Source organism: Plectropomus leopardus, chromosome 17 (assembly GCF_026936395.1).
Source record: "Plectropomus leopardus strain MGB_pleo_1.0 chromosome 17, ASM2693639v1, whole genome shotgun sequence".
Lineage (NCBI taxonomy): Eukaryota > Metazoa > Chordata > Actinopteri > Perciformes > Serranidae > Plectropomus > Plectropomus leopardus.
The window spans coordinates 12,832,019-12,851,421 of record NC_142192.1 but is presented as its reverse complement, the minus strand read 5'-3'; the positions used below and the strand labels follow the sequence as shown (position 1 = coordinate 12,851,421).

The 19,403-nt window shown below is 40.9% G+C and overlaps 1 protein-coding gene across 30 annotated transcripts in view; it reads right to left on the bottom strand.

Annotated features, from left to right (window-relative positions):
- Window positions 1–1,627: 1,627 nt before the first annotated feature.
- Window positions 1,628–19,403, bottom strand: part of clasp2 (cytoplasmic linker associated protein 2) — an 81,242-nt gene continuing 63,466 nt past the window's right edge. For 29 of the 30 annotated variants that reach the window (XM_088089946.1, XM_042505939.2, XM_042505946.2 and 26 more), the window contains 14 exons: window positions 18,714–18,805; window positions 18,562–18,625; window positions 16,316–16,479; window positions 15,500–15,578; window positions 12,842–12,985; window positions 12,064–12,207; window positions 11,836–11,942; window positions 10,751–10,892; window positions 7,285–7,480; window positions 6,905–7,098; window positions 6,683–6,811; window positions 5,553–5,759; window positions 4,951–5,067; window positions 1,628–3,113 (listed from right to left, as the gene is read on the bottom strand). In XM_088089946.1, the coding sequence (XP_087946072.1) occupies window positions 3,036–3,113; window positions 4,951–5,067; window positions 5,553–5,759; window positions 6,683–6,811; window positions 6,905–7,098; window positions 7,285–7,480; window positions 10,751–10,892; window positions 11,836–11,942; window positions 12,064–12,207; window positions 12,842–12,985; window positions 15,500–15,578; window positions 16,316–16,479; window positions 18,562–18,625; window positions 18,714–18,805 (1,857 nt within the window). In that variant the 3' untranslated portion in view covers window positions 1,628–3,035. Of the gene's footprint in view, window positions 3,114–4,950; window positions 5,068–5,552; window positions 5,760–6,682; window positions 6,812–6,904; window positions 7,099–7,284; window positions 7,481–10,750; window positions 10,893–11,835; window positions 11,943–12,063; window positions 12,208–12,841; window positions 12,986–15,499; window positions 15,579–16,315; window positions 16,480–17,491; window positions 17,495–17,802; window positions 17,863–18,561; window positions 18,626–18,713; window positions 18,806–19,403 lie in introns of all 30 variants that reach the window. The other variant, XM_042505934.2, reaches the window with a different exon arrangement.

Sequence of the window (19,403 nt, the reverse complement as noted above, 5' to 3'; positions counted from 1 at the left end):
TCATCAGCGGTGACATAAAAAAAGGGTTTCTCGAAAAAAAAAGGACTAAGACATTTTTACAGTTTTAAGCTTTTCTGGAGTAACTACAGGTTTTTAAATTTCCAGTATGAAGGATCTAGGGTGATATGTATTGGCAGAAATTAAATATATATAATAAATATGTTTTCTTTAGTTTACAGTCTTAATCAGGAGTTGGCACACTGAAGAAGTTTTAACTGTCTGCAATTTGCAGTCCACACTGTTTGGTCACTAACTCATGCACACTGCTCCATTAAGCCTTTCTGCAGCACCTGCTTTAAATTTTAAGATCTCTTGGGTTTAAGATTCAGTAGGACATAGTGGATCTTAAGAAGACATACTGGAAATGGTTTAGCGCTGATCCTGCATCAGTTAGACAAACAGCTTACAACTAAAATGATCAGTCTTCAGTGTTGAATTGCATGGGTAATACTAGAATTAGTAAAGATGTTTACAGGATTTCTACATCTTAAGGCACCTTAGATTTAAGTCTTAAGACTTTTTTTCTGCCACTTAGAATGAAATTTAATTAACTTAATTTATAATTTAAGGATATTTTTGCTCAAATGTTTATTGTAACATTAGACTTGACATTTTTTGTCAGGTGAAAATGTTAGAATATCTATACAGTGTTGGAAAAATAACCTCTTCAGAGTAAAACACATGAAAGACAATTATTACATACTGTATTGTTTTATTGGTGATTTTGTTTTTTTTATTCTACATTCTACGTGACAGCCCATTGCCTGGATTCCTATTATAACGAGTTTGAAAAGAGAAATTTAGTAAATTATTTAGAAGAAAAAAAAAAGATGTCACCACTTATTTCAAGATTTTACAATGCAACATCAGAAAAAATACTTATTAAATCCTACTTATCATGTCCCAATACTTTTTAAGACTTTTGAAAGATTGATTTAAGACTTTTTTTTTTACATCAATGAATTCACTACAATTTAAGACTTTTTAAGGATCCGCAGGAACTCTGTGTTTAACATTTCTATCCACCCTTTCACCATGGGACTCTTTTCCACTGCACAAATCAAAGAGGCTGCGCTTGGACAGGTGTGACAGAAAGAGTTCTGTGCTAAAAGAAATGTGGTGAACAGTTGGCAGATCATTTCCACATATTCTGGGACTGCTCAGCTTTTCGGTCATACTGGCAGGAAGAAACACAAGCAATACAAAACATATATTTGGTGATGGTATTGACTGCTCTTTTACTATCATCTATTCCGGCAACATTGCAGCTCATCTTTTAGCCCAAGATAAATACCTACTAAAGATATTATTAGCTCTCAGCAAGCTGTAACACAGAAATAGTTACAGGCCGAACCTCCAACAAAGACTGACTGGATACATGTCGTTACTACTATTCAACGGATGGAAAGAATAACTTCTTTAAATTTACAGACTGATAAATTCCTGCGGCACTGGGAAAGATGGACTGTGTATCTGACCTCGCAAGATGATCATTGAATAATTTTCATATGAACTGACTTGTATATCCATCAGTATAACTGCTTGTATAAATACAAGTATACATGTATTTCAACATCCTTTTGGAAAAAATAAGTATAAAAACAAACAAAAGAAGCAGGGCTTGTCATGATCTGTACAAGTTCTTTAATATAATGTAAGCACAGCTTTGTAAATGCACGGAGGAAACACAACAGTGAAACTAGAATGTTACAAGAGGAGGAAGGAAAAAAAGACACAATGAAGAGAAGAGAAACGGGTGACATGACAGGTTTTTTTTTCAGAGCTGTAAATAATACATTTCTACAAATTTCTCAGCAGAGAAAAAAAATAAGTGTGAGAGAGAGAGAGACTACTGCTAGCGCAACAGAGAGAAAATAAAAACAAGGATGGGCACACATGCGCACCCCCCCCCCCGACCCCCCCCGGGGAACTCTCCTAAATGACACTGTTATTGGATAATCCATTTTAATATCATATATAGATACATATCCACTATGTAATAATAAGCCATGTCCTGCCGTACTTCATGTGGTAAGCAGCACGCATCCATCTTCCTCCCCACGTCGCCCAGAAGTGGACTGATCCAAGACGAACAGGGAGAGACGGAGCACGCTATGAACTTCTCTGAAAGGGGCGGACATTGTTCACATTAATTTAAAACCCCAGTCACACTGTTCTGGACTCCAATAAAAACTTCTTTTTAAAATTTAGTCTCATGCATAGCCACGCACATAACACCTCCGATACTTTGGACTCTGCCTCTGCACTGTATTTGCTGTGCCTCGTGTTAGTGCTCGTGTTGGTCGGTCGTACCTTTTAGGCTAATCAGCACCTTTTTGACAGAGAGAGAGAGTGTGTGTGTTTATGTGTGACAGAGAGACATTAAAAACCGCTGCAGTAAAACCTCATCGCGTGAAATAAATCCAAACTAGGACACAATGTAAATTTACATTCCTGTCTACCTGGCCCCAGTTACTCACTGTTCAAGAAAGACACAAGACGGCACCATTCGTTTCGTCTCAGCCCCGTTCCATGAGCCTTTTACCCCCTTAAAAATGAGAACCATGCACACGCACCACTTCCTGTTGACATCGAGATGTTATTCAAAAGGGGAGCTGTAGTGTTCGGGAAAGAGGACGGACATTTCATATCTTCATCTTTGAGTGATTAGTGACAAACCTGGGTGTGACTGAATGCGTGTTATCTGTTTGTGTTGAGGGGTTCAGTTCAGTCGGAGATAAGGGTGAATCCTCGGCGATGGTCGGGAGAACTACAACACTCCTCTCTTCTGCACAACTTCCATCTTGTAGGAAATGTATGAGGACTGTGTGTGTGTGTGTGTGTGTGTGTGTGTGTGTGTGTGTTACTTTGCTAACCAGAGTGCAAGCGTACATGTGGATGTAAGCAGTTTGACAGTGTTAGGATGTGTGTTTCTGTTCTCAGTCTGTGTGGGTGTGAGCTCATGAACTGATGTTGTATGTTTGGTGGGCAGAGTTGCAGTTCTGTGGTTGCCCTGTGGGAGGGCGCTGTGTCTCCTATAGGCCCTCAGACGGGGGTTCGCTGCCGCTGGAGCCGGACTGGGCGCGCTTGATGTACAGATTCAACAGCTTCAGCTGCGAACAGAAAAACAGAGGACAGACGTGTCAACGTGTGTCTCTAGAGTTTTCGAGGAAAGTCATACAAGGTGTATTAAGGAGATGAAAATCTTTATTACAAACCTGTTTGCTAAAGCCAATGTTCCCACACATTTTTATGGACAAAATTTCAATACTTTTCAAGGACCCATAATATTTTTTTCTTCTTGCCAAATTGCCTGTTTTTTAAAAATATCACAATCAAAACTATTGAAACACAGTTTAAACTTGCTGGCACACATGAGTGGAGAGATGGAAGAAAATTAATAAACGTACATAATGGTAAACCAAATGTTGTCAAACATCGGCTCATATTAGGGCTACGTTATGTCGACAGCTACAGAAAATAAATTTGCCGTTATGTTACATTAGGAGGGTTATTCCTCCCAAGATTACTGTAACAGTTTCATTAAACACAACAAAATTCAATGACTTTTCCAAAACCTTTATTATTTTCACTAAATCTATAACTTTTCCAGGTTTTCCATGACTGTGGGATCCCTTCGCAGCATTTTCTTTCTTTTTTTTCCATATTTTTTTATTGTGTACAAAATCCTTTAGATATCTATTTATTTATTTACTTTTAAAGATTTTTTTTTGGGGGGGGGGGGCTTTTGCCTTTATCGGAGATAGGACAGTTTCGGTGTGAAAGGTGGAGAGAGAGCGGATTACATGTAGCAAAGGGCTGAGACTGGAGAGGCACCCTCAAACACTACAGCAAGGACATAGCGTCTGTACATGGGGCACCTGCTCGATCATCTGAGCTACTGGGTGCCCAATCCTTTAGATATTTTTCACATAAAAACATCCACCCGTCCATTCTCATTTGCATATCTAGGTCGGGGTTTAGGAGCAGCAGGTTGAGCAAACACTTCAGACATCCCTCTCCTCTGCGACACTTTCCAGCTCTTCCTGGGAGACCCTGAGGCGTCCCCGGGTCAGACTGGATAAATAATCCCTCCAGAGTGTTCTGGATCTGTCCTCTTACCAGTTGAACGTGCCGAACCACCTCAACTGGCCCCTATAATGTAACGAAGCTGCACTGCTCTGAGCTCCTTCCGGATGTCTGAGCTCCTATCTCTAAGCTCATGATCATAGGTGAAGGTTGGGAGGTAGATCTACCACTAAATCAAAAGTTTTGCCTTCCCGCTCAGCTTCATCTTTACCACGACGGTAAGGTGCAGTGCACGCATCATTGCTGACCACAATCCATCTATCCATCTCAAGCTCCATTTTGACCCTCACTCATATACAAGATCCCGAGATACTTAAACTCCTTCACCTGAGCGGTGACTCTCTGTAAAAATATAACTATTTACATTAGAGCTAAGAGAGCTTATGTTTCTATTATTCCATCAAGATGAGGAGAGGAGGATACTTAGTCGATTCATAAAAAGTTTGCTGGTATTGGGGTTAGGAATTTGATCTGTTTATTCCATCCAAATTTGATAGATTTTGCTCCTTTGGTTTTGAATCCTTAAAGAGAAAGTCAACTTTTAAATTTTAAAGACGTCCAAGATTATTCCATACCAATCTGACAAAGTACGTGGTGCTGGATAATATTTGAACACAATTTCAAATATTATTTTCAACAAAGAATATTCAGAATACATGAAGTAAAACAGTGCTATGATATTGCCTTAAAATTCAACAAAAAGACTCCATGTTCAAAAGAATCTCACGATGCCAGATTTCAACCTGTCAGGATGCCAAACAAGACCTTATCTCTTGGTAACATTGACAAGAAACCACACATTTTCAGCAACCTGTCTTGTGCTGCTAAGTCCACATTTCAGATGCTGACGGGTCTGTTTACCTTGCTGCTGGAGAGTTGGCTGAGGTGCGGTTTGAGGTCCTCCCCGATCACTGCGTAAATGGCCACCAAGCAGAACACACAGGCTTTTCTGACGCTGCTCTCAGAGTTGTCATAACCCTGTTCAAACAGATACAATAGATTACAAAGCTGCATGACACCCCTTATAAAATAAATAAAACAGCCATTTAAAGGGACAGTTCACACATTAAAAAACATCCATATAAACTGTAGTGCTACTTATCATTCTGATTCATTTTTGGTGTGAGTTGTTGAGTGTTGGAAATATTGGCCGTAGTGAAGTCTGCCCTGTCCCAACTATAATAGAACTAGATGGCCCTCGGCTTGTGGCACCCCAAAATATATATATAAAAAAACCCAACAGCAATGTTTCTATATTTATAAACAGCACTACAGGTAAGAGGACAAAAACAGTTTTTGATTTTGGGATGAACTGTCCCTTTAACAAGCTTTACAAAGATTGAGAATAAGAGTAACACCCTGCATGCAAAATGTAAACAATTCCTCTTATTTCTGATAACTTTTACACCTAACATTACACTTCTTACAGTGCTGGATGGTCATGCGTGATGTGTGTGCGTTACCTGTATAAGTCCTGGCACTATCTCAGGCAGCAGGGTCATCAGGCCCTCGCGGGGAACCCTCTCCACCACTTTGGTCTGCATCTTGATGGCAGCCAGGTTGATGGGGTAGTCAGCTGACTGGATAATAGGACACAACACCTTGATGCACTGGTCTGGACTGATGGACAACGCCAACATGGCTGCCGTCTCCTCTGCTGCTCGTACCACCTGCACGAAAACATATATTATCAGTACTAATATCAGTGATACACAAAAACAGAACAATTGCAGAAGATCACACGCAGTATGTAATCTGCGTTAATTCGATATAGCCATTTAAAATGGGTAATTATTAGCATTTCATCCATCCAGTGGTGGAAGAAGATCCTTAACCAATACCACATCCTAAGAATACTCTGATACAAGTTAAAATCCTGCTTTGAATTTAAAAGTAAAAGTAAGTAAGTACATTTGGGAAAAAATACTCAAAGTATTAAAATTAAATGTCCCAAATGCAGAATAAAAGAAAAATCAAAAAGGAAAACCAAACAAAAAAAAAAACACCCCCAAAACTCAAAATATCCTAAAACTCAACTATTAGAAAAACAAAACTAAAACCCCAAACCCCAAAATTATTCAAAAAGAATCGAAAAACCAAAAAAAGAAAAAACAAACACCCCAAAACTTAACATTATTTAGAAAAAGAAGAAAAAGACTTAAATATTCATTAAAATGGGGCGCCTCGTGGCTCAGTGGATAGAGCGGCGATACAGAGGTTGTATCCTCTCCGCAGCAGCCGTGGGTTCGATTCCAGCCTCGACCCTGTGCTGCATACCCCCCCGTCTCCCCTTCGTGCTTAAACTGTCCTGTCCATTAAAGGCAATAAAAGCCCTAAAACATAATCTTAAAAAAAAATGTTGGCAGTTGGCAATTCATTTTTTGTCAATCAAGCTGCACTTAATTTAATTCATAATAAAACGTCTATACTTTAGATAATTTATATACTCTTTAATGTTTTTCAAGTAAAAATCCCCATCTGCAAAGCAATTAAAGCATTCAGGTAAATACAGTGAAGTCTTCTCATCTTTTCATGCTCACTGAAGTGTAAATGACAAAAACTGTTTTAGGTGAACTGATGTGTGTCTGAGTACCTCCTTGTGGGGGTCTTTGTGAGCCTCCAGGGCCTTCATGATGGTGAGCTCTGCGTAGTTTTTAAACCTCCAGGGCTGCTTGCTGAGAATCTCCCTCAGCACCCGCAGAGCCAGCGTTCGGATCACATGCTGAGAGAATTTTTAAGATTTTAAGAAGTTAAAGAAAAGGAACTCAGTCTTTCTGCACGGTTGTTATCACAGAAACAAAGTGGGTGCATGTACCTCTCTGTCACCCATTGTTTCCAGCAGGAGCAGCAGGATGGTCTTGAAATGCTCGTCCCACACCTGCAGGGTGTTTTCGCGAATCAGCTTCAGCAGTTCGCAGAGCGCTGCCTTCCTCTCCTCGATGCGCTCGTTGTGATTGGACAACTCTTTCAGCATCTCTGCTACCAGCTCTGATTGGTCCAAGTTGCTGTCTGTTGAGAGACAATAAAAGAAAAACAAGTTACGCTTATGATTTGTGTGGTGCAGTGTGTGTGTGTGTGTGTGTGTGTGTGTGTGTGTGTGTGTGTGTGTGTGTGTGTGTGTGTGTGTGTGTGTGTGTGTGTGTGTGTGTGTGTGTGTGTGTGTGCGCGCGTTTCTGTCAGACTGTGTTTGTGTACCATCTGTGAGAAGCTCGGAGTCGTCCAGGCTGGTGTCTTTGCGGCTGTGTTTGAAGGGAGAGTCTGATAAGTGCTCGCGGGCTCCTCGGGGGCTGGAGGACAGCAGGGGGGTGTTGAGGAGGGATGTCTTATTGTCCAGAGCCATGCGGCCTCCGTCCACAAAGTCTGACACTCTGCCGTCCGTCCCACTGTCCCCCTGCGGTAATGCAATAAGGAAAATGTTAAAGAGGCTGGCACTTACAGGTAACTTTCATACCTAAATTTTAGATAATTTCGTCCAGACTAAACTAAAAGAAAAAAGAAAAAAAAAGAAACATTGTTGCCTTTTATTTCTTACCAAACCAAGAGGTGTCACAAGGACTGATTTCTAATTCATTCGTTAAATTCTATGACTGCCATTATCAGCACTACAAGCAGAAATAAACAAAGTTTTTCTCATTTGATTAATAGCAAGTCATGATGTATACTGTGTTTGTTTTCTTTGTTTTCATACAGACTTCACAAAAAGACTTTTGACTCGTGCTAAACAGTTGAGACTGCCACTAAACTCACCTGTCAAAAAAAATATAACAGGACAACAAAAAAAAGACAAAAAAGGCTGCATCTTGTCAAGACAGACAGGTTTGTAGTTAATCATTTCAGGCTGTACAAATAAAGTTAACCTGAATAATAATAATACAACATGAGGCTGCCACATTTTCAGCCTTCTTCTTTATCATTTGGTTAGTGCAAAAATAATCAAAGTCGGACATCACATCACTGTTTTATCATCTGTCTGATGTATGGAAGTCCCCGTCAGTGCATCCATTGAACTTAATAAGGGAGCTACTGGGTGAGTATATTCTGGTCCAACAAATTCAAGATATGGATGAGGAGCTATACTTTAGGTATTTTCGGTTGTCTGCCAACACTTTTGAGGATCTGTTGAACCGGCCCCATGACGCTGACGCCGGGACACGGAAATCTCTGACGGAAAACGTAAAAATCACAATGTGATCAAGGTGTTCAAGACATAACAAAATTCTCCAGGTGTACGATTTGAAAACATGAAAGGAAAGTGTTAAATGTGTGTGTCTTAAATAGGTCTTTTCTTGCTGCATACCCTTTTATTTGTGGCAAAAAAGGTAGTTTCTGTCACGTGACAAAAGTGTTGAACCACCTTCCATAAATCAGGTGTTTCACCTTACAGATTTATAAATCTGGATCAATTTAAGGTACATGAGCAGGCAACATTTGGGTGTGATTTCCTTTGTTGACGGCAGGTTGTTCTCTTGATGTGTTCAAAACAACTAGATGTTAGGACTTGAGAAGGCCGAAACATTATGAGACACCAGGTGAGAAGTGGAGCGGGGTAAAGGGGTTCGAGGTCCTCTTATTTCTGTGTATATTTACACTCAGACCACTGAACGTCACTATCTGAGTGGTGGTTTGTTGAGTCAGGTGTGCTGTGATTGGCAGGCTGGTGACATGTGGGCTGGTCAGATTTCAGATGCATATCATGGGGAAAATGTCAGGAGGTCACACCTCTACGCTTGAGTACACCGTGGCCTTAAAAAAGGCTCTGGGGTTGGTGGGAGCAACCACAAAAAGAGCTGACGCGATGTCTTTCGTCGTAAATTTGGACTCAACAAGCAAGAGTATAAAGATAATCACTTGTGAAAATATTGAAGGGGAGATTCTTGTAAAGAAAATCCTCTCAGTGGGATTTTCAGCCACTGGGATCATACACAATAAACATGATTTTATCAGTGGCTGTAGAGGATTAAGTTCACAGTCGTTAGTCCCATAAACACGTAATGTATGACCATCAGTTCCCACGCTGCAGATGGACTGGAGGAACAGATCAGATGTCGGGGTCACCACAGTTAATGCAGCCAGCTATGTTTGTGTGTGTGTTTAGACATTTGCGTGTCTCGGAAAAAACGCTGTAAGGCTAAACAAGACTTTGGATCAAAACTCATTACTGTTGGAGCAGCAGGTAAAATTTGTCTGTAGCTCAGAGTAGCAAAAACTGTCACACATCAAAAGTGAGCATCGAAAACTGATGTCGTTCCTTTGAGCTGATATTTTCTGATTTATATCATTACTTATATCGCTGTGGCAAAGGTCATGTGTGGCTGCTTGTGTCCAGAAAGTATCAAACACTGCTGCATGAGAAGGGTCTTATATTACATAATTAAATAAGGATTTAGAACACCCACTTACAAAAAACATGTTTATTTTTCTCAAAATGATGATAAGTGAGCACACCTTCATGTATATCTGTATCTGTACTCGGAATGGGCGGTGTGTGAACCTGAAGTGGGTGTGACTTATTTTAAACTTGATATTTATATGGTCTCATCAGCGGCTGCTATATTTATTATATTTTATAAAACTTTCCAAGACAATCTCAGAATTGAGCATCAGATCATTCTTGATCACAAGATTAACGGATTGAACACAGCAACCTACGTGAGTATTTTATTTAGTCATGAGTACAGATATTGACTGGTTTCACTCGGATAATACTTGTAAAAAGTCCATTATTCATACTGGATACTTGTTTCATCCGAGTATTTGGCTCAACCCTAGTATTAGCTAAAATATCAGTTAGCAATGTACAACGTACTGCACAGCACTACATAATGTGTTACCATCCAAGGCTGCAACTAATGATTTGTATTAACTGTCGATTAAATATATTCTTTATAAATTTATTGATAGTTGTTTGGTATTCACTATGTAAAAAAATGATGAAAATTGTCTATCATTGTTTTCCAAAGCCCGAGATGACGTTCTTAAATGTCTTCGTTCTTAAAGATATTCAGTTTACGGTCGCAGAGTATTGAAGAAACTGGGAAATACTGACATTTAAGACGCTAGAATCAGAGAGATTAAACTTTTTTTCAGAAAAAAATACTCAAACTGATAAACTAATTATAAAATTAGTTAGCGATTAATTTATTAATTGCACCTTTATTGCCTGCGACAGAGAATCAAAGTGAACTGTATTTCTGGAGAATGTGGGAAATGATGAAAACTAAGAACTGATTGAACAAATGCATTTAAGCTTTCTTATGTCTCCCTAAAGATTTCCTCAACACTTTTTATAAGTGGTTGTGTTCTGCTTAACTTTAATCAAATAATATTGTCCGACTTCAACAGTTGGTCTTTCAAATCAAGCGAAAAGGATGAAGTGTGAAACTAGTTTTGTGGTGTTTCATAAAAGGATCCCTAAAAGTTGGTAGCTCGCTCATTTTTAAGCCTACTCAAATTCAACACCACTCTTCTTGTAAATTTGGCTGCTATTCTTTACACAAACATCTGTAAATCAGGCAATCACGCCTGAGTAACAAACTCTCTTCTATCATGAGAACATTTAACAAAAGAGACAGTGCAGCTCCAGTAGCTCCATATCAGCCTTGACACATACTGATGTGCACTTGAATCAGCACATCGACATCCATCTGTCTGCTCTACTGACCTCGTCTCCCTCCCGCCGGTGGACTGGCTCATTCATGTCCTCTTGGCTGCGGACACTGAAGTTCTGGATCGCCTCAGTGACACCTTTCAGTGAGCTGTAGATGTCCTCTGAGTTCATGTTCTCTGTGTCGTAGTCAAATGCACTGCACACATACAAGAGGGAAAAGGACACTGAGCCAAGGCTGCATGATGATCGCTGAAGTGAGTCATCAAACGGTCAGGCTTTGATGGTATTACACATTTTTTTACTTTAGAATAAATCTGATTGAGATAAATGTAACAAAAAAATCAATTCAATGGACTGCCAAAAACCTACAATAACAGTATTCATCACATAGCCCAAGACTTTTTTTTTTTACATTGTAAACTAGAGACATACAGCAGAAAAAGACGCGGCAGAACACTGACATATGCTGTCTCCAATACTTTTTTCCACCAAAAAAGCATGTATATACAGTTTTTCAAACGCGGGAAAACCTGCAAAAAATAGTCAATGGACCCCTTTGCTATTGTAAGTAAGTGAGTATGCTTTTCTGTATTGTTTTTTTTTGGCGTGCCATGTTCGATGTCACAAATGCATCGGAAAAAAAGGTCATTAAAGGACAGAAAACAGCATTGAGGCTACTGAAAATGTTTCAGTGTTATTTCTTCTTAAATCAATTATTATTACTTCTTTCAAACTCAGTGCCAACTAAATTTGAAATGATGTTCAAGTGATGCTGTGACGGAGACGGACAGACGGAAAGAGTTGCCGACAGTCTTGCCAGAAAAAAGGTGAAAATTAACTTGTCCACCTAAGTGTCATATTTCCATCGCTGATAGGAGCTGGAGCTGATAAATACCTGTGACTACTGCAGTTATCTGTCCCTGGAATGAATGCAGATTGTAACCTTTTCCACTGAAGACATGAGCCGGATAATAGAGGGCGTTGGAGAGTTTTTTGTCCAGTGATAAAGGGGCTTAACTGATGAGTTTTAATTGATATAAACATCTTTAGACATTACTGTTTTCCCCTGTGAAGATCTTGTCCTGTGTTCATGCAAATATGTCAATGATTGTTAGATGGATTTTCCGAGCGTGTGTTACCTTGGTGAGGGGGTGTTCTGGGAGGTGTTGGTGGGCGAAGTGACCGGGCTGGACCAGCTGGCTGGAGATCGGGGGGTGTGTCGTGTCAGAGGGCTGCCCATTGGTGCCTGGGAATGTGACAAAAAACCCCACACAATTTAAGTTAGACAGAAGTGTGTCATTAATGTTACAGTATAACGTTTCACTCAGATAGCATGCTGCATGTGTCTGAAACAATTTCACTATTACCTGTGCAGCATTGCCTGTGTTCTTCAGATGGTTTTGAAGCAGCTTGGTGGCTCCGTCCTGGAAGGTTTTGGGCAGAGCTGCCAGCAGCATGGTGAACTCTGGAGTATTGAGCTGGAACAGTGAGATCAACACCGACTGGGCTGCCTGTGAAACACAAAATAGATCCCTTATGGTTAGAAAGACACTGCTGTTTCTCCTGTGTTTGTGTGCATTAGTCAATCAAAGGGGGCGGCATTTATTGCCATTAACATGAGAATTTAAGGAACAGTGTGTGGGATGTATTGGCATCTAGTGGTCCCATGTATCAAGCATGAACTCCCTGTTAGAATTTCTTCAGTGTTCATTGTTCAGGAGGTTTTTACCGGGAGCTAAATTATCAGCAGAGGTCTCTTCCTCGCCAAAACAAACAGAGCGGGTGATTTGAAACTGGTGAAAACACCGAATGAAGCATTTTCATGTTACAGATTAGTGTTTCTTCGACACTGCTCGTTGTGGAGTGGCTGCTAACTACAGTGGTGCTGTTTGTCTGTTCTGGGCTACTGTAGAAACTTGGCAGTGCAACACAGCTGTCGCTGCAGACGAGGATTTGCTCCCTTTGTAGATATAAATGGCTCATTCTAAAGTAACAAAAACACAATTCTTATTTTCAGGTGAATATACACTCAATAGAACATATACTGCATTTCATGTTTGCAAGTATATCTCCTTAAATCCTACACATCAGACTTTTAATTGGGGGAATAATGTTTTGAACTGGCGAGGGTTTATGTGTCTGTACCTTTCTGACGTCGGAGCTCTTGGGTTCAGTTGTCCAGGTGATGATGCGTGAGACGGCCAGCCGAGTCTCACTGGAGTTCACAAAGTCTGGAGCATCCATCTGTAATGTCAGTGTCTCGATATACTTCAGAATGGCCACCTTCACCTGCGATACAAAAAAACCCCACACTTTTATACAAATCATCAGTGAGGTGACTGATAAAATAGAGAAACTTCCTGGCCAATATTCACCTGCAAAAACACAGTAATACAGTACAAAACAGTGATAACAAAAATACAAACACGCAGACATGAAAAAGTGACCACCAACGTTCACAGTCAGCATGTACAACCACAGCAGATTGTGCATCTCTGGCAGGTCTGAAAATCAAATGATCTGATGAATCCGTGAGAGAAGTGCATTCATGGTCATGCTTTATCATAGTGGAAAACAAATCAATTAAAAAAAATAATAATAAAAAAGCGAATGACAAATGACAAAACAAAGGAACCAATAACTGTGAACATTCACCGCAGGCTCCGAAACGCCACAACAACTGACTCCTGCCCTGATTTTCCTCTACCTCACTACTTATGCACCTCAAGGACCAGAAACTTCCTCCAAATCACTTAGCAGCATCGTGCGCGCCATATAATTGCTCCCCCCGGAGCGCACTGACCTGGGAGGACTGGCTCCAGGCTGCGGCCTGCTCGTCTAGAGAGCAGGCGTGGCGCCGCGCTCTGGGGGGGAACAATTTAACCCCGGACCCTCCCCTGCCTCGCCCTCGCCCGCAACACGAGCTCCGTACAGGCTTCAGAGAGAAAGAGGAGAAGCACCGCGTCAATCAACGGAGGGAGAAAGAGACGAGGACAGGGGAGGAGTGGGAGTGGGAATAAGGGAGGAAAAGGAAGCGGAGGGAGGAGGGAGGGAGGGTGCAGAGAGTTTAAGAGGAGAGTGGAAAGTAGGCTTGGGCTATCTTGAAATTTTATGATATTTGGAGATACACAATACAATCATTAGGCCACATGATGGTAGCAAAGAGCTGATGCCTGGTTAACCAACAAAAAACAGCCATTTGTGAAGCTTCATGCAACAGTTTACAAGCTGGGTAATGACCGCTACACTGTTGAAATGCTAAAAACTGAATCAACATCCTTAATAATGCTTATACACTTATCAGTGTTGCAGTGCACGACTACATCTTTCAAGTCATCTCAGGTCATATCTTTAGGCTGCTGTTTGTTTTTTTATGATGTAATGGTGATAAAGATCCAGTCTAGTAAATTCCATATCAGAAAAATCCAGGTACGTCATCACGTTTGCATAAAAAAACAACATAAAAACAAACATAATTCTACAGTTTCAAGGTACATATATATTGTTACATTGCCCTCTCCCAACGTTGGCCAGTGATGTGAGCTGTAATGTCAGGCTATGAGCCAAGAGGGTCTGAGGACAATGTTTTTGACTATTTCGTCAGGCCACAGAGTGGGTCCACGTTCCACAACTATACTTTAAGCGGCCACTTCTTACTGCATGAAATATATGATGGCAATAAAAATAAATGCAGATACAAAAATAGAGTCTGCACACTGGATGATGCGACACTAGATGACGTGATGTTTCTGTGATGTTTTAGACGTAGTACATGAGCAGATGTACTGAATGTCTAATAAAACAATTAAATTCTGCTGGCAAAATGTTATTTACACATGTAGTTCTTCTGTTTTTTAAGCATTTCAAAAATAATTGAAAAAAAAGTATTTTAAGTAATCCCCTCTTTCCAAGGACATTTTGATAAGACTGTCTATCCTGTTTTATTATTTATTTTGATGCAAAACAGAGGGCTCTTTTCTTCCTTTTTGGCAGTGCCTTTCTCTGTGCTGATTACAATAGCACCACCACATCGGCATAATGCCGCAATTACAGTTACAAATGGAAGAAATCCACCAAGAGCAGCGCTTGTTAGAATAGCGTTTTCCATCATGACACCCGTCATAGTTTTGTCTTGAGATGGAAGTGGGACAACACTGGGGGAAAAACCCTGTGAACAGTCTCAAAGAAATGTAGACTTTTGTGAAGAGGTGATATTGAGATGCTGATGATATCTTTCATTGCCCAAGCCTAGTTGGAAGGCAGGAGGAGAAAAGGACTGATCAGGAACAAAAAAGGTTGTGATATGAGGTGAAATACTGGGCAGGGACAGGAGGGAGGGGGCAGAGTGACAGAGTTAAAAGGGTAAGGGGGCGAGGACTGAGGAATAAAGGTGAGGGGGGTGTTAGTGAATAGAAAAGTATAAGAGGAGGAATAAAGAGTTAGAGGAGGAAGGGTGGGTCCACACTGTAGCCGAGCACAAAGCCAGTGGAGAGGCTAGATCAATCGCCATCCAGTCACAGCCCAGGATTCAAGGGTTTGTGGGGGTTTGGGCAGGCATGAGGTCATATCAGTACAGAAGTTACCATGGTTACACAGCCCCCGAGTTTCCAACCTTATGTCCATCCTTCCCTCTCACCCTGCAGTTACTTAAACCTTCATACACTCAGACAAGCACGCGCACACACATACTCAGAAAAGTGCGCACACGTGCACGCGCGCACACACTCTCTCTCTCTCTCTTTCTCTCTCTCTCTCTCTCAGACAAGCACACACCCACCCACACTAAATGAACGCATTGTTTACCTTGAGGTTGGGCGTCTGTGTCTGGTCGACAGTGAACCTCATGAGAATAGTAAACTGGAGATCATTGGGGAAAGACTCTCTGTCAGAGACGAAAAAAATCCACATTAATCTTCTGGATCACAGAAACACATCTCAGGAATTAAAGGATCTTTGCTGTGTGTCTTAACAGATTAAGATTAATTACTACGTTGCAACTTAAGTCAGAGATAAAGAACTATTTGTGTGATTATCTCTTCTCTTTGTATACGTCTAAAAACACAAGTCAGAGAAGGCAGCACTGATACTCAGAGGCATCTTTTATGTCTAATAAATAATCTCGTAATCTCTGGTGAGTGGACTTTTGGGAATGAACTTTTTTTATTACACATACTATGCTTAAATATAATTTTACTATATATTCAAAGGGGACCTATTATGCTTCATTTTTCATATTAAATGTTGCCGAAGTTTCAAAAAATGAGGTAGACATATGGAAAAGTAATGCCTGTGAACAAAAACCTCAGCCTTCAGACTGTTCTGACTCCTCCGTTTCAGACATTTCTTTCTACTCTTGAGACAAGCAGGCGTCAGATCTTGACAGATTTCTTTGTAGGATCATCTGCTCCAGGCACACAACTGCAAGAGTTTACATTATGTAACCTCAATGCTACATGTAGCCACATGCAATCTACATGTAAAACTGTAATTTGGATGCTGATATTGTTAATATGTTCTGATTTAGGATCATATTCCTTCTTAAACATGTCTCTTTTTAACCTCTTTTGCCCATGGATTACCAACTTATATGCCCTTGGGTCTGTTTCTAATGACACCCACCGTGTGACATCCAGGGCTCTCTGAACTTTGGCCTGTACGGAGCCCAGCAGGTCAGCTCCCATCTTCTTCAGCAGCTGTGTGAGCAGGACGAACAACCAGTCCTGCAGATCGTCCTTATGGACCACGATGAAATCTACCAGCGTCTCCAGGAACATACTGAACACCTGAACACACACACACACACACACACACACACACACACACACACACACACACACACACAGAGTTTGGGTCACACAGTGAGTCAGTCACTCAACTATTCACACGTTTCATGCACACATTCATGCATACAAGTAGTCCTTATAGCGTAATTCCATGATACGGGGATGTTATGTTTAAGTATTATCATGTGAGAGCAGCATTAGTTCCCATTGTGAAGTTAGTGGTTATTCACTCATCATTGCAGCAGCCCACCATCAGTCCCAATCACCAATTAATCTAACAGGTTCAGTGTGTAGGATTTAGGGGGATATATTGGCAGAAATGGAATATAATACAATGAATATTTTTTTCTTTTGTGTATGAATTAAGAATTGTCGTATTTTTGTTATGCGTCTTTGAGGGAGCAGGTCCTCGTCTATGGAGATTGCCATGTTGCACTGCCTTGTTTCTACAGTAGCCTAGAATGGACAAACCAAACACTGTCTCTAGATAGGGCCATGCATGTTTTTGTACCGGCCACTGTAGTTAGTAGCCCTACCACGATGAGCTGAACAGCATCGATAAAAAACAGATTTTTAACATGCTTTATTCAGTGTTTTTACGGAATGAAATCACCTGGCCCGTTTGTTTTAGAGAGGAAGAGACCTCTGCGGATAATTTCGGCTCCTGGTAAAAACCTCCTGAACACTTAAAACTACCCGATTGTTCAAGCTTGGCACACAGGAGAATTTTTAACTGGCTGCAGTCTGCAATCCTCAATATTAGATGCCACTGAATCCTACACACTTTCATAAAAAAAACCCCAAAGTAAACAATAATGATATTAGAAGACAACCACAATGAGACAGTGAATCAACAAGCACAAATCAGACTGTGTGGTCACCGTCTCTACATGCCAGTGGTTGTTTTCAGCAAGACAGTGAAGTTACAGGTGACCTTATGTGAAGTCGGTTAGTGAGTGAGATTTTCATCCAAACGTGTGTAAATACAGCAACACTGATGGGCCAAACTTACTCTCTACAGAGAGTTCCAGAGTGTGGTGGCATGGGGGAGAGAGAGACACATCTGTTAGCATCCTGACAAAGAGTACCTGAATGAACTCAGCGTCTGTGTGTGTGCTCAAAATCCTGACATTCAATCCAACATTTGCAAAATAGAAACAGAGTAAAATGACGAGAGCAACAACATTTATAAAAACGTGAACGTGATGTTTTGTGCACACTTGGAAAGAAAACAAAGAGAAAAACAAGGGAGATGAGAAAGAAGAATGTTGTTGGACAGATACATGAAGGCAGGAGAGAGGGATCCATGGTGAGATGTAGTACCTTGAAGGAGGCTGAGCTTATACCGGATTCTGCCGTGCCGTACACTCTGCCGGAGTCTCGCTGAAATTCATCAAATCGTCAGACGTCAAATGAGGGGGAAGGGGAGGAGCTCACACACCTTACGACATGTGTGAGGCAACGGGCACTCAGAAAAGTGTCAGTGTTAGAGAGGATGAAACGCAGCTGGTTAATCGAAGAGAAGAGCTGGCAGCCCAAATACTTGTGTGTGTTTGTATAAGTGAGTGTGTGTGCGGTCAGTGTCGTTGCTTCAGATTGCAGGGAGGCGGGGCAAAGAGAGGGAGGGCCAGTGAATGCAGTGAACACAGCCGGCGCATTGGCTGCTGAACAGTGACAGAGCAATCCCACAGGACGGCGAAGAGTTGTGAGGTCACACGCAAACTCAGGCGTGGCATGCCGTTAGAAAACAGTCCGTCGCACACTGCATGCCTGTGTTTATGTTGGAGTGTCAGTATCCGTGTGTGTGTACATCTGAGAATACATTTTGACCTGTTTATCCCGTCTTAATCGCCTATTCACTATATTCAACATCTGTGAGTGTCGAAGTGTGTGTGTGTATCAACAAATACTTCCTGCTGTGTTTGTTTAGGCAGAATCCGGTACAGTGAAGGATGGTTGGGATAAACAAAACATTTGGAGCCAAAGTAAAATAAAAGTGGGTGGATAATGAGTCTATTTGGCATGACACTATAAATGAATGTTGTGTCTTTGTGTGTGTACTTGCGCTGTTTGCACTCATACCTTACTGTGAGGGTCTGCAAACATCCTGGTGAAGATCTCACACAGCCTCTTCAACTCTACCCGACTGCAGACCAAAAACACACACAGATGAATATCAAGACAGTCAAAATAAATGTAGTCGTTAAAACCCATCCTCCTGTTCTGTGGCTCACCTGAGGGTGCGTTGGTTCTTGAGCAGCGCCTGTAGGCCCAACAGCCCCTCCTTCCTCTCTGACCAGTTGGCACTGGCGCAACGGTTCAGCACCTGGGCACAACCACAAATACACATAAAAGGCCCGTTGAGACTTCCTTGCAGGCTCAAGGAAGTAATGACATTAAGAAATATTGAGCTTGATTCTGAAATCTAATTGGATTGGGGTGCCGGGGTGGGTTCTTTGATCTTTTGACTTTTTTTCTGATGGTGGATCCTTTTATATCTGTATCATTTGTATTTTTGTATAACGTCTAAAAGTCAGTATGTTTAAATGAATAAAAAATTTAAGGAAAAAATTAATTCAATACTTTTCCAGACTCAAATTTACAGACTTATTACATTTTTATTTGACGTCTGAGTATAAAAAGCTAGGTGTTTATTATGTAAATAAATGGTTTTAAAATCCACATTTATACATTTTCTATTGTGGTGAAATAATCACCATGAGACTGTAGCTAGGTCTTTTAGCTTACATAAATTAATTTACACCATTTAGTGTTTGCTCCTATTCGGAAAGTTTAACGATGCTCGACTGTCAAACATCTCTGCCACAGAAGAGGTAATGTATTTAACAAACTTACTTGCAGTATATGTGTAATATGTAATATGTAGAGTAATGAGTGATCAGCAAAATGACATGAGGTACTGC